We start from the raw sequence: 12,892 nt of genomic DNA, 5'->3' as shown, positions 1-12,892 counted from the left end.
CACTGGTAGCTGACTGGTCTCAGCATTTTTTGTTCTTAAGTAACAGGACAATACTGAGCAGACAGCGCTGACCTCTTTGGTTGACCACAGGATCTCACACATGCTAAGCCAAGTGTCTAGCACTAAGCTACATCCCAGTCCTTTCTATTTTGAGGCAGGGTCTTGCTAAGCTGCTCGAACTGACCCTGACTTTACTGTGGCGTCCAAACTGGCCTGGAACTTACTCTCTTGCCTCAGCCTAGAGTAGAGGGGATTACACTGTGCACCATCACACTGGCTCTAATTCCTTGTTTTAAACTGAGTATTACTTGCCGGGTGGTGGCAGCGCATGCCTTTAATCCCAGCACTTGGGAGGCAGAGGCAGGTGGATCTCTGTGAGTTCGAGACCAGCCTGGTCTACAAGAGCTAGTTCCAGGACAGGCTCCAAAGCTACAGAGAAACCCTGTCTCAAAAAAAAAAGTTGAGTACTACTCTTAGTGCTCAGAAGACAGAGGCAGGGGAATATGCTGAGCCCGGGCATTTGAAGACTGGTATGGAGACAGGGTAGATAGATGGGGCGGGGCTACTGCTGCAGCCATTTCCAGCAGCAGCATCTGGGATATGACTTCTCTAGATTGTACCATTCAGGGCTTTTCTGATTTTGATGGTTGGAATGAGAATGGTCCCCACAATCCCATACATCTATTTTGGTTTTCTGAGATGTTTCTCTGTGTAACAGTCCTGACTGTCCTGAAACTCACTTTGTAGACCAAGCTGGCCTTGAACTCACAGACATCCACCTGCCTCTGCTTCCGAGTGCTGGGATTAAAGTTGTGTGCCACCACGCAGTAGGCCCATATATTTGGCTGAACCATTTGTTAAGAATTCAGAGGTGTGGCCTTGTTGGAGAAGGGTGTGTAACTGGGGGTGGACTTTGAGGTTCCCAAGACTCCTGTGATTCCCAGTGCTCAATGTGCCTCTTGCTTGTGGATCAAGTTGTAAGCTCTCAGCTGTTCCTTCCCTCCGCCATCATGGCCTCTAAGCCCCTGAAACTGTAAGCTGGATTAAACATTTCCTTTTATAATGTACCCGAGTCATGGTGTTCTATCACAGCGTTAGAGAAATAATTAAGATACTCGGCTATTTCTGGTTCAGGCAATTCAAATGAAAACTGTAGTTACTGAATCAGAAATGTATAAAATGATTTATTTTGAAAGACTACTTAAGAGAAAAGTGCTTCCGTCAGAAGAACACAAAATACAATTTTTAAGACAGCAATGTAATACTTAGATTTAAGGACACAAACATGTCAAAGGAATCGAGCTGCAACCGTTCCTTACTGGGAACCACGGGACCTGCCCGTGTGTCACTGCAGGGCTCTTAGCCTGGAGTCTAGGTGGCTCAGAGCTTCCTGGGGGCGTCTGAGTTTGTTCAGGAATCCCCAGGCTTGATTTCACTCCACTCACAGAAAGAGGCGACCTTGGTTTCTCTCGTGCCTTCTCCTGAGGTAGCTGTCCCCACAGAGTGAAGAGTAAATCTGTGGACAACAGAGAATGACTTTGAAGGGCCTGTTCTGATCACCATACAAGACCTGCTTCCAGGGCTGCTGGGAGCCATGGAAGACACGGGGAGCCCAAAGCAGGGTCTCTCCCAGCGAAATTTCAAGGAGATGCAGACGGAACAAAGTGCACGCTAAAACAGCAGCCCACTGCTCTGCAGTGGCTCTACAGGTTCTGAGCTGACTTCCTGCCTGTAACTACAGCAGACAAGCAGATGCACAAAAGCACCAAGGAAACTCAGGCCTGGGTGGCATTCTGCAGAAGGGTAAACCAGTAGCAGCTGGAGTGTGGACACATGGGATGGACGCACCAAGTGTCAGGCGGCAGACGGCCCAGCACTGGGCAGAGCAGAGGGATCTAGGGCTAGAATTCCAGTACCCACAGGGAGCAGGTCTGAGAAGCAGACCATGAGGGGACACAGATACAGTGGCTCCTGTGGACCCAAGGTGTGGAAAGGGGAGGCAGGGAAAGCTGCAGCTCAGGCAGAATGTCCAGAATAGAGCTGTATACACACGTGCACAGAAGCAACACCTCCAAGACCCAAAAGGAAGAAAGATGAACTGGCTCAAAGCACAGCAGGAGGCAGGGGCTGTACCACAGGGCTTGTGAGGGGCTGAGAGCTCCACGTGCAAGGTGACATGGACCGAAGAAGGAATGAGCAGGAGTGTGGCCTCCCTTCCCTGCTATGGGTCCTGTATTTCTTCAATCTAGGATCCTGCTTCCTCAAGTGGAGGAATGGGGCCCACAGGTCAGAAGCAGTCCCAAAGGGAGCTGCACGCAGCAGAAAACAAGACAAGGAAGGAATACCATGGATGACAGAAGAGGGCTTTGCAATGAAAAGCTGAAGGAACCTATAGCTACTGCACTCTCAACACAGGGAGGCAGTGTGGCTGAGAAGTGGGGAGGGTTCAGGTCCTTAGACTGGATAGTTCTCAGAGGCCACTGGGTCCTGCTGAGATCACATGACCAGTGGAGACCATTCATTCAAGAATCTTGAACCTTGTGTAGACACAGGGCCAGCAGGCAGGGTGGAAGGCAGGAAACATAAGTATTTCGAGGGCTTGGCAGAGAACCACTCAGCAGCTTCCTTCAGGGTTCACATGTGGTTGAGAGTTGCAGGACAGTCAGAGTAAAGGGAATCTGGAAGGGAAGAGACTGGGAGACAGGAGTTAGGGGACGGAAGGAGAGGAGCAGCTAGACAAGGCAGCAGCCAGCTATCCCTGGATGGACAGAGTCAAGAGAAGAACACGGGCCCAGCCACCCAATGCTGGAGAAAAAGCCTGGAGCAGAGGGATGCGAGGGAAGAGGCCATAGGCAGCACCGGCTCAGCCACACCGCTCTGCTAACTAGAGGAAAATGACCATGTCTGCCAGGACTTTTGTGGGATGCTGACCTCCAGGCGTGACACTGCCGTGTCCTCAACTCTCAGCAGCTATGCATGTGAGATAAGGCTATACTCAGTCATGGGGAGAGGTTCACACGGCCCCATCCCTCGCCAGGATGCACCAGCAGTTAACAGACACTGAGGAGACTTTCCTGGTGGTACAGATGCCTAGGAAATTGACATGTTCCTATCAGTGATCCCGATTCCCGGAATTAGACTCGGGTGGACCCATTTATTTGGTTTGTTGACGGTGCCTCCTGTGGAGTAAGTAGCTATGCTAACTAAGAGACACACCAGCTGTTTCCAGTACCTTCAGAAGTCCTGAGACTTGTAGACTGCACAGTCGCTGCCCACATCCCACTCCATCCGCTGGAAGAAGCAGACCATGGCGCTCTCTAGCAACAAGCCACTCAGCACGGCCAGCAGGGACAGCCTGCGGCTGGTGTTCAGAGTCACTAGGAAACAAAGGCAGCAAGGTGTCCTAGGAACTCCCGAGACATGACAGCAGGGTCTGTGTGCTGCATGGTGCTGAGCTGAGGAACCCACACTGCCCTACAGGTCCTGAAACGAAGTCTCTGCTTCTAACACCAGCATCAAGCTCTTCTCAAGCAGAAGCAGAAGCCCATGAAATAAGAGAATAAATCTAGGTGTGGTGGTGCCTGACTGTAATCCCAACACTTAGAAGGCTCATATAGGTGGACTGCACTGAGTTTAAGGGCAGCCGGGTCTACACAGGGAGACCGTCTCAAAACAACCACCACCATCCAACTTGAGGTCTGAAGAAACTGACAGAAAGGAAGCCCCACTTGCAGAGCCACAGAGCGGGAGAGCAGCACAGAGACTGCAGTTCACAGCAGTGCTTTTCACAGTGCCTAAAAGGGAAGACTCTGCAGGCGGGAACTGTCTTCGCATGGGAGGCAGGCACCCGACATTTTCTCTTGGCCAGACGTCTGCTCAGTCTTGTAACTGTGTGCAGGCATGTACTCCTCACAACCCCTTACAGCAATTCAAGTGGAGGTAACAAAAGGCTGATGCCTGGCCCACGGGAGGGACGGTGTGGGTGAATGTGCTCTGAACATGCAGCACCATAAGGCTGAACTGGATGACCCAAGTGTCTGCTGTGTGTCCTCAGGACCAACACGGGTCTGTGGAGAGCTCATGTTCTGAAACTCTGACGCCCCGGGGCTAGAAGCCGACATGTCTAACGAAAAGGCACACTCACCTCTGATGGCCTGGAAATTCGATGTCAGGACAAACACTTTGATGAGCTTGAGGCACAAGGGGGTGTAGTCATGTTCCCAGATGACGGCCGGGATGAGCAGGAGCTTCCCATAGCTGGACAACAGCAGTGCTTTCAGGAGCAGAACGAAGTTGGGTTTCTTTTTTGCTGTCATGGGTTGCTCTACCCACAGGAAAGCAAAAATGCCAGCAAAAAAGGCAGCTTGTTCTATGGAGCAAAATGAGGAAAATAGAGATGTCCCACCCATTCTAACCCCTGAAAAACAAAGAAACCCTATTTCCAACTCAGCAGACACACCTTCATAATATCATTTTCTTACATATGCACACACACATACACACACACGCAAGCACACATACACACACACACACAGAGGCTTTGTGTTAAATCCTGCTGGCATCATTTAAGAAATACATTTCAATAGGTTTTAGTTTCCTTTTTTCTCTTTAGGCTGGGGGTGGGCACTGGTGCCTTGCTACAGTGTCCCCCCCCCCCCCGCTCCCCCAGTTGGTCTCAAAACTTCTGACCTTACTGCACCTCTAAGTTCTGGGATCAGCCAGGCGGTAGTGGCACACACCTTTAATCTCAGCACTCAGGAGGCAGAGGCAGACGAACCTCTGTGAGAGGCCAGCCTGGTCTACAGAGCGAGTTCCAGGACATCCAGGACTATACAGAGAAACCCTCTCTCAAAAAACAAAACAAGGGGGCTGGAGAGATGGCTCAGAGGTTAAGAGCATTGCCTGCTCTTCCAAAGGTCCTGAGTTCAATTCGCAGCAACCACACAGTGGCTCACAACCATGTGTGGTGAGGTCTGGTGCCCTCTTCTGGCCTTCAGGGATACACGCAGACAGAATATTGCATACTAAATAAATAAATAAATATTAACAACAACGACAACAACAAAAAACCAAAACAACAAACAAAACCAAAACAGTTCTGGGATCCAGATGTGAGCCAGCAGCCCCGAGAAGGCTTCCCTTTAAAGCCTTCTTTAGGAAGGAATCATGTTGTGTTTTACTCTTGGGTTGGGTGAAATGCTTGAGCTTTCTTTTCTAAGGTTTATTTTACTTTTAATTATCTGTCGTGTCTATGTGAGGGTATATATATGAGTGCCAGTGTCTGTGGAGGCCACAAGAGGGCATTTGATCCCCTGAAGTTGGGGTTACAGGTAGTTGTGAGACATCCTGTATGGGTGCTGGGAACCAAACTCCGGTCCTCTGCCAGACCTGCTCTGAGCCACCGAGCTCTCTCTCCAGTCCCCTTGAGTATTTTTTCAGTATTACTATCTGTAAGATATACATGGCAATAAATTCTGTATCTTTCAAGTTTTAATTCAACAGACAATAAACATAAGTTTTCGGGTTTTTTGAAGACAGGGTTTCTCTGTGAAACATTCCTGGCTATCCTGAAACTCGCTCTGTAGACCAGGTTGGCCCCAAACTCACAGAGATCCACCTGCCTCTGCCTCACGGCGTGCTCCACCACCGCCCAGCTTTCACATTAACTTTTAAAGTTGCAATGGAATCCAAATTATATCTTAATTACAGACTAAATATGTATTAGATTATTAAAACAGTCATAAATCCAAGTAAAGAAACCACAACCCACCCTGGATTCTAACCCGCAAAGGAAAGAACATCAGTGTTTGGTTTTCCACTGATGCCCTCCAGTCCACTTCATGCACACAGAACGGTTCTTACAGAAGGCAGCGATGCTGGACAGTGAGTGAGTGACCCCAGTCTAACCGAGGCACGTGCTCAGGCTGGACTGTACACCCATCTGTATGGAATCCTTCATTTAGCTACTCAGACAAATGTCTACCGAGCAGTCATGACAGGCCAAACACTCACTGGGTGTAATGTAAGTAGGCGAAGGCAAATCAGTAAGAAGTTAATAATAACCACAGCACTTGTGTTAGGTGAGATAGTGTGCACCCCGAGAGAGGCACAGCACAGCACAGTAGTAAACAGGGCTATCAGGGAGAAGTGTTATCAGGATAAGTGTCATCAAGATGAGATTGAAGCCAAGACCCCAGAGATATGAGGAAGTCAGACATGGGGACATCGTGGACAAGCGCTGGAGGCTCACTGAATGTGCCAAAAGCAGCTGGGTTAGAGTGGGCTGGAGTGGTGGCAGAAGGTGCAGTGAAATCCATGGGAGGAAGGGGCTGGTCTGACTGCAAAGACTGCCAGTATACAGAAAGCAGGGAAGAGCTACATATGTGGGCCCTACGCTTATCAGAAAGGGAACATTTTGTATGAAGAGACCTTGCGGTATAGCATTAGGTCTGAGCCATGTAATTCTAACTTGTAGAAAGTCCCAGCCGGATCTGGAGGCAATGGGAAGCAGGTGTAGAACTACTCTGAAGGTAGAATAAATGAGGCTTTCAACAACTAAACAGAGTTCCAAAGAAAGAGGTTTCAGCTGGACCCCAAAGCCTTTGATCTTGACAACCTGCAGTACGAGGCTGTGGGCAGAGGCAGAGCAAGACCAGGCTTAGAGACAGCAACTTACTAGCTGTCCAGCAGGGCTGATAAGAAGCAGGTACACACAGGGTCCAGAGGTCAGGAGAAAGGTCTAGGTCAGACGTGGACACCTGGGAGTTCTGAGCAGATCCACGAGATCCAAGGGAGGGCAGGGATGATGGCAGACAGAGAGGACAAAGAGGGCGGATGGTCTAGGATAAGATGTGGAAGGCACCACACTCAGAGACTTCCTGAAACAGTGCCTTGTGATCAGCTGAAGGGCTATTTTGAATTTATTTTTGAGATGGAGTCTTACTGTGTTGCCCAGACTGGCCTCAAAGCTTCTGGATTCCAGCAACTCTTCTGCCTTAGCCCCCAGAGTAGCTGGGAGCACAGGTGCCTGCCATAGCCTGGCTTAAGCCAGAGGCCTCTGAGGCAGAGAAGGATGAAAACTAAAATGTTCTCACAGACAAGAACTCAGTGTAATTTGGACCCTGGTGAGAAAGCCAGGATTTCAATTTCAATTAGAGACACTTCCCACACACAGGTAAGTTTGGGGGTTGTTCGATTCCTTGGATGTAGTCCCACAAGCGGCAAACTTACTGCCAGACATCTGCCTGAAGCAGTTAGTCTGATGCACTGGGAAACAGCAGGCAGTTATTAATGTCCTCAGTGAGAGGGCCTGAGCAATCTTCAAGAACTTAAAAACGGCTTAGAGTATTTTACAAAATGTCTGATCAGCACACTGTTATTATCTCTCTACCAAATTTTTAAGACAAAGAAAGCAGGTGATTCAGATTCCCCGAGGAGGTCAGTCAGAGCTGAAGATGTGGTCTCCAGTCCTGCACTAACTGTCTTACCGTGTGTCTTAGCTTCACTCAGAGCAGTGAGCTGCTGGTTAGCACTCGCTTACCGAAAGCAGCGATCACAAACATCCTGTAGAAATCCCACTCCTTGGCATAGCGGATCAAGTCATCAGGGGCTGTGCTCTGGCTTGAGTCTTGGAGCTGCCACCACCTCAGGTGTGCTTCACAAAGCAAACAAAACATGCAGAGTTTCCCATGGATCTGACAGTCAAAGACAGTGTCCTCGGGTCAGGGAAAGCGTTCGGCTGACTGCACGCCAACAGGCACACTGCAGGTAAGCCGCTGTAGGGCTTATTCTGCTTTCTGAGATTAGTCTTGCTGTGTAGCCAAGGCTGGTCTGACACTTCAGATAGCCCTCATGCCTCAGCCTTCCGAGTACTAAGACTATACATGTGCGCCACGCTCGACTCAGTAGTTGTACCAAGAATGCCCCATGTGGATTTCCCAGTGTTATTAACTGGTTAATTGCATTAGTTATGTAAGTCAGAAGTTCTTAACTAGCAGTGTCTGTTGGAACCTCACAAGGAATTCCAAACTTGACCATCAGAGGACCCAGTCTGTGGTCAGCTTTTTAGGAGTAAGAAGTGGATAGGTGTATTTTGCAGAATTCCTGGGGAGACCCTTTGTGCATTCCTATAGGGATTACTGCTTGGGATTACTGCTTTTAACAGTCAGCTCTCATCTGCACATAGCCAAATACAACATATATGTGGCTGACACCAGTGGAAAAGTTACAAGAGAATCAATTTAATCAAAAGCTTTTTTTGTTTGTTTGTTTGTTTTTCCAAGACAGGTTTCTCTGTGTAGTCCTGGCTGTCTTGAAACTCACTGTGTAGACCAGGATGGCCTCAAATCCACCTGCCTCTATCTTGAGTGTTGGAATTAAAGGTGTGCATCACCATGCCCAGCTAATCTAAAGATTTGAGAACACCATATAAACTATTAGTCTGAACAGGAATTAAAAAAAAAAAGCTTTTGGGCTGAATGAGTATTAGGTCAATGAAAGAGAAAAATATATATGGTAGAAATGAGTTGATATTAAAATTTTTACTGAACTAGAAAACACTACGTGGTAAGAATGGGCTTTTCTCAATCTGATGATCTTTCCTGCAAATTGAGCTTTCTCCAGTAAGTTACCATGGGTACGAGAAAGCACGTGGGAACCTGAGCTAACAAGTCCCAGGGCCTGAGGCTCCTCAGCTGGCACACAGGTCCTCTGGATGCACTCTGGAAGCATCTGGGAAGGGGTGGAGACCATCCACAAAGATGTTGGGGAGTGTTATTTCAAGGTGTGTTACTTTTGTTTCTGTTACATTTGTTTAACTCTGTGATGCCGGGCGGCGGTGGCGCATGCCTTTAATCCCAGCACTCGGGAGGCAGAGGCAGGCGGATCTCTGTGAGTTCGAGACCATCCTGGTCTACAAGAGCTAGTTCCAGGACAGGCTCCAAAGCTACAGAGAAACCCTGTCTCGAAAAACCAAAAAAAAAAAAAAAAACCAAAAAAAAAAAACTCTGTGAGGCTGTGTTACTGTGCCTGTCTATAACACCTGATGGGCTAATAAAGAGCTGATTGGCCAATAGTGAGGTAGGAGAGAGGAATAGGAGGGGCTGGCAAGCAAAGAGGATGAATATGAGAAATTTGGGAGAAAGGGATCTGGCAACTAGAGAGCAAGGAGGAGGAATTCGGAGGCCAGCCACCCAACTACAGTCAGACATGAAGTAAAAAGGAAAGAAAAGGTACACAGGAATAGAGAAAGATAAAAGACCCAAGGCCAAAGAAAGATGGAATAATTTAAGAAAAGCTGGCAAGAAACAAGCCAAGCTAAGGCCGGGCATTCATAACTAAGCCTCCATGTGTGATATATCTGGGAGCTGGGTAGTGGGCCCCCCAAAAAGTCAAAAGACGAAAGAGCCAAAAGAGAAAAAAACATCACACAACACAATGACGCTGAGCTGGCCTGTGGAGGTCTCCTGCACCCCACCCAGGAATTTTCAGTGTGTAAGCAAGCTTCAAAATCAACACTCTGGTCACTTTAAAGGACTTGACTGGGCTGGAGAGATGGCTCAGTGGTTAAGAGCACTGACTGCTCTTCCAGAGGTCCTGAGTTCAGTTCCCAGCACCCACAGGGTGGCTCCCAGCCATCAGTAGAAGGATCTGATGCCCTTTTCTGGCCTGCAGGTGTAATGCAGCGAGAGCGTTCATCCCATATAAATAAATACCTTTTTTTAAAGACCCTGATTATTTGAGGAGCAGACTACTGTGCTGTCTCAAACCTAGTGGTGTCACATTAAGCAAATAAGAACATATGCCCAGTTAAATTTGAATTTTAGATTAACAACAAATAATCTGTCTTAAGTATATTCCATGCAATAACTGGGATAGACTGAATGCTAATAAAAATTTAAACTACCACAACTTACATTTATTTTAGTGTTGAAAAGAATATGCCTATAGGCCTGAGCTTTGCACAAAATGGCATTAATCAAGATAATAACAGGATCATACTCAATGTATTTGTCTACTGGCTTCTGGCAAGATTTCTGAAAAAAAAAAAGTAATATTAGAGCAAGTAAATTAATACATTCTGAAATTTTAAAGGACTTAAATATTGGAGTCTGTTTCCGACTTTCTCAGTGACAAGACGTATAAGCATCTATTTAAAATCCTCAGTTTAAAAATGCTCACCCATGTAAGAAGTGGCTTCACGATGACAAAATATTAGCTTTTAGCTAAAATAGTAATATTTTAAATTTATATTCAAGAATCCAAAAAGAAAGCCAGCTGTGGTAACACGTAGCTGTAACCCCAGCATTAGGGACATAGAGGCAGGAGGAGCCTGAGTCTGAGGTCAGCATGCACTGACTAGGGAGATCCTGCCTCAAAACCAAAACAAAACAGAAAAAAAAAAATCAGAAAAGAATTTGATTTAAAGACACACGGCAGGCACAAAGTATTTTAGAAGATCCTTTCAATTCCACTTTTGGTTTGTATGATTTTGTAAAAAGCAAATTACTAACACACTGGCTGACAGGCTGTGGTATAGACTGTGGCTCAGGATTTGGAGGAAGGTGTTCAACAAAGTTCCTATCTCTAGCTTCTGAGCCACAGCTGGATCAAGATCAGGGTACAATGTCTGCGACCCAAAGCCTGGAATTTTCTCCAATGAGATCAAGAACTTGGAAAACACACACACACACACACACACACACACACACACACACACACACACACCTTTCTCTCTCTCCTAGCACAGAGCTGTGCTATGCATGAATTCGGGTTGTACAGCCTGGGTCTGTGTCACACAATCAAGACTCCGTCAGCTTCTAAAGAGGACATTCTGAAAGGCTGACAGGACAAGAGAGAAACTGAAATAAGAATAACAGGCACACAGATATACCAGGATCACCTTTTAGTTACATCAAAACCTAGAAGGAAAGCGAAGTGCATTGGAGAGCTGTCACCCTGTACTTCAACACAATAAAACAGATTCTCCACTTCACTCACGCCATTGTAAGAAATAACATGTTTTCCCAGCTACCGGGTCAAACAGTAGTTGTTCTACTCCCTCAAATGTCAATCTATCTGTCAAAATGGAGGCACAGAGGTTCATGTTTTTTCAGATTACCTGAGCAAAGACTGAGTTAAAGATTAACCACAAATTCAGGACAAAAGCTCTTTCCCAGATCCCCCTTCCTTTGCCTGTCTCCTCCCCTCACATGAGGCTCAAACCCAGAGATGCAACATTATTGTTTAAAAAAACTGTTAAGGTGGTAAGTCCCTTTCTCTGTCTTTCAAAAGCTATCTAAATCCCACTTTCAGAAAGCACCCCAAACTTAGACTAGGAGGCAGATAAATTTTGGAAGCAGGAGGGGAAAGCCGGACACACAGCTCCTATTCCTTCGGTATCCTTTACTAGGCTCATGCCCATGCAGTGATGTTAGAAGATCACAAGAGCACTCTCTCTGTCTCAGAGCTTCATGGGCCCCAAGAAGTTAATTTCCTGGCCTCACTATTCTCTCCCCTCAGGGTTGGATGGGGAAGAAAGCAAGCCACCATGCCATCTGAAGGATGCTGATGACCTGAAACCAAAGAGGTTACTTCTAGTACCACGTGGCATGATGTGTGCTGTCCAGCCTCCTTCCACAGCACCCCACAGATAGGGACCTCACTTCAGTCAGCTGATCTCAATCAGTGGGACTGCTTGCCTTCCCCTCAGCGCCCCCTCTACTCTTGCCTTCGGTTTGAACAGGAAGAAGAAACACACCACACACACACACACACACACACACACACACACACAGAGCAGAACAGCTATCTGGAAGTTTACTACTTTCAGTAAAAAACAGAAAAACTTGAGGTAGGGTCTCTAAGCCAGACTGTCCTCAAAATCATTGAGCAGGGGACAGGAGAAATGGCCCAGTGGTTAGGAACACTTGTTGTGCTGTTCTGGCAGGGACCTTGGGTTCAGCTCCCAACACACCCACACACCCACAAACAGCTTTGAACTTCTGGTCCTTCTGCCTCCACCTCCCAAATGCAGGGATTACAGGTTTGCACCCTCATGCATACATGGGTTCATGTAGTGGACCTGTAATCTAAGATTTCACACACTTGGGCCAAGCAAGCACCCTACCAACTGAGCAACATCCCTGGCTGTAGGGAATGCTTTCTATTTTGGTTAATTGTTCCATTCAGTACATTTACTATTTCATTGACAAGTACCCTGAGAAGACACAGAAGAAATCTCTAGAGCACCAGTCCTGAAACACTGGTTCCACCTCCTCGGGCTCAACATGAGAATGACACGCTTCCCGCTACAGGGCCTACTTCCTTAGGGAATCACATTTCTCTCCACTCATTCATTCGTTTGAGACAGGGTCTCCCTAGGTAACCCAGGCTGGCGTCGAGTTCGTGAACTACCTCCTGCCAGGCATGCGAGCGGAATGCTGGAGTCACAGAAATGCGTCAGCACTCCCGGGGGTCATAAGTCTAGCTAATGTCCTCGTGAACCCCCTGCTTTCTCTTTCCCACCATCATACGCGCCTCGCCCCCAACCACCGGGCGTTAGGGTTCGCTTCCCTGGCCGCGCCCCGCCCCCGGCGCGCTCACACAGATGGTTATCTTGAGTACGCCGTGGCTGTAGTCCCGGTACAGCTCCCGGGCCTCCCGGTTGCACTCGATACAACGGTACAGGCAAGGGGAGGCAGCCATCGCCGCGCTCTCGGTGCCCTTCCCGGACCGCGTCCCCCTGCGCCCGCCCGTCCCCATGCCTCCAATACAGCCTCTACTTCCGGGCTCTGGCGGAAGTCACCTTCACTAGACCTGGAAAGGCGCGCGCAGGGGCTTCCTGGGACTTGTAGTCCGGATGCTGGCTGCGCACATGAGGCTGAGAGGACGC

At 47.9% G+C, this 12,892-nt stretch overlaps 1 protein-coding gene across 2 annotated transcripts; it reads right to left on the bottom strand.

The window, feature by feature from the left end:
• Nucleotides 1-1,156: 1,156 nt before the first annotated feature.
• Arv1 (ARV1 homolog, fatty acid homeostasis modulator) lies at nucleotides 1,157-12,770 on the bottom strand. 2 transcript variants are annotated; one of them, XM_038313091.1, is made up of 6 exons: nucleotides 12,604-12,770; nucleotides 9,915-10,034; nucleotides 7,541-7,694; nucleotides 4,145-4,369; nucleotides 3,233-3,377; nucleotides 1,380-1,516 (listed from the first exon to the last, which is right to left on the bottom strand). In XM_038313091.1, exons 1-5 carry the CDS (start codon nucleotides 12,760-12,762, stop codon nucleotides 3,235-3,237), a joined length of 801 nt encoding a protein of 266 aa, XP_038169019.1. In that variant the 5' UTR covers nucleotides 12,763-12,770; the 3' UTR covers nucleotides 1,380-1,516; nucleotides 3,233-3,234. The 2 variants fall into 2 exon arrangements, with proteins under 2 accessions (XP_038169018.1, XP_038169019.1); XM_038313090.1 differs by lacking the exon at nucleotides 3,233-3,377 and having other exon boundaries at nucleotides 1,157-1,516.
• Nucleotides 12,771-12,892: the final 122 nt, after the last annotated feature.

Source organism: Arvicola amphibius, chromosome 15 (assembly GCF_903992535.2).
Source record: "Arvicola amphibius chromosome 15, mArvAmp1.2, whole genome shotgun sequence".
Classification (NCBI taxonomy): Eukaryota; Metazoa; Chordata; class Mammalia; order Rodentia; family Cricetidae; genus Arvicola; species Arvicola amphibius.
Note: the sequence above shows the minus strand (reverse complement) of the source record. Positions and strands in the feature narration are given on the sequence as shown.

Bases quoted from the DNA above. Each gene is read 5' to 3' on its own strand.
- Arv1 (XM_038313090.1), bottom strand. From the start codon at position 12,762: ATGGGGACGGGCGGGCGCAGGGGGACGCGGTCCGGGAAGGGCACCGAG. The intron at 4,370-7,540 runs GTAAGCGAGTGC...TTTGCTCCATAG, and splicing joins GTTTGTGATCGCTGCTTTCG to AACAAGCTGCCTTTTTTGCT. The intron at 1,517-4,144 runs GTGAGTGTGCCT...TGTTGTCCACAG, and splicing joins GAATTTCCAGGCCATCAGAG to ATTTACTCTTCACTCTGTGG.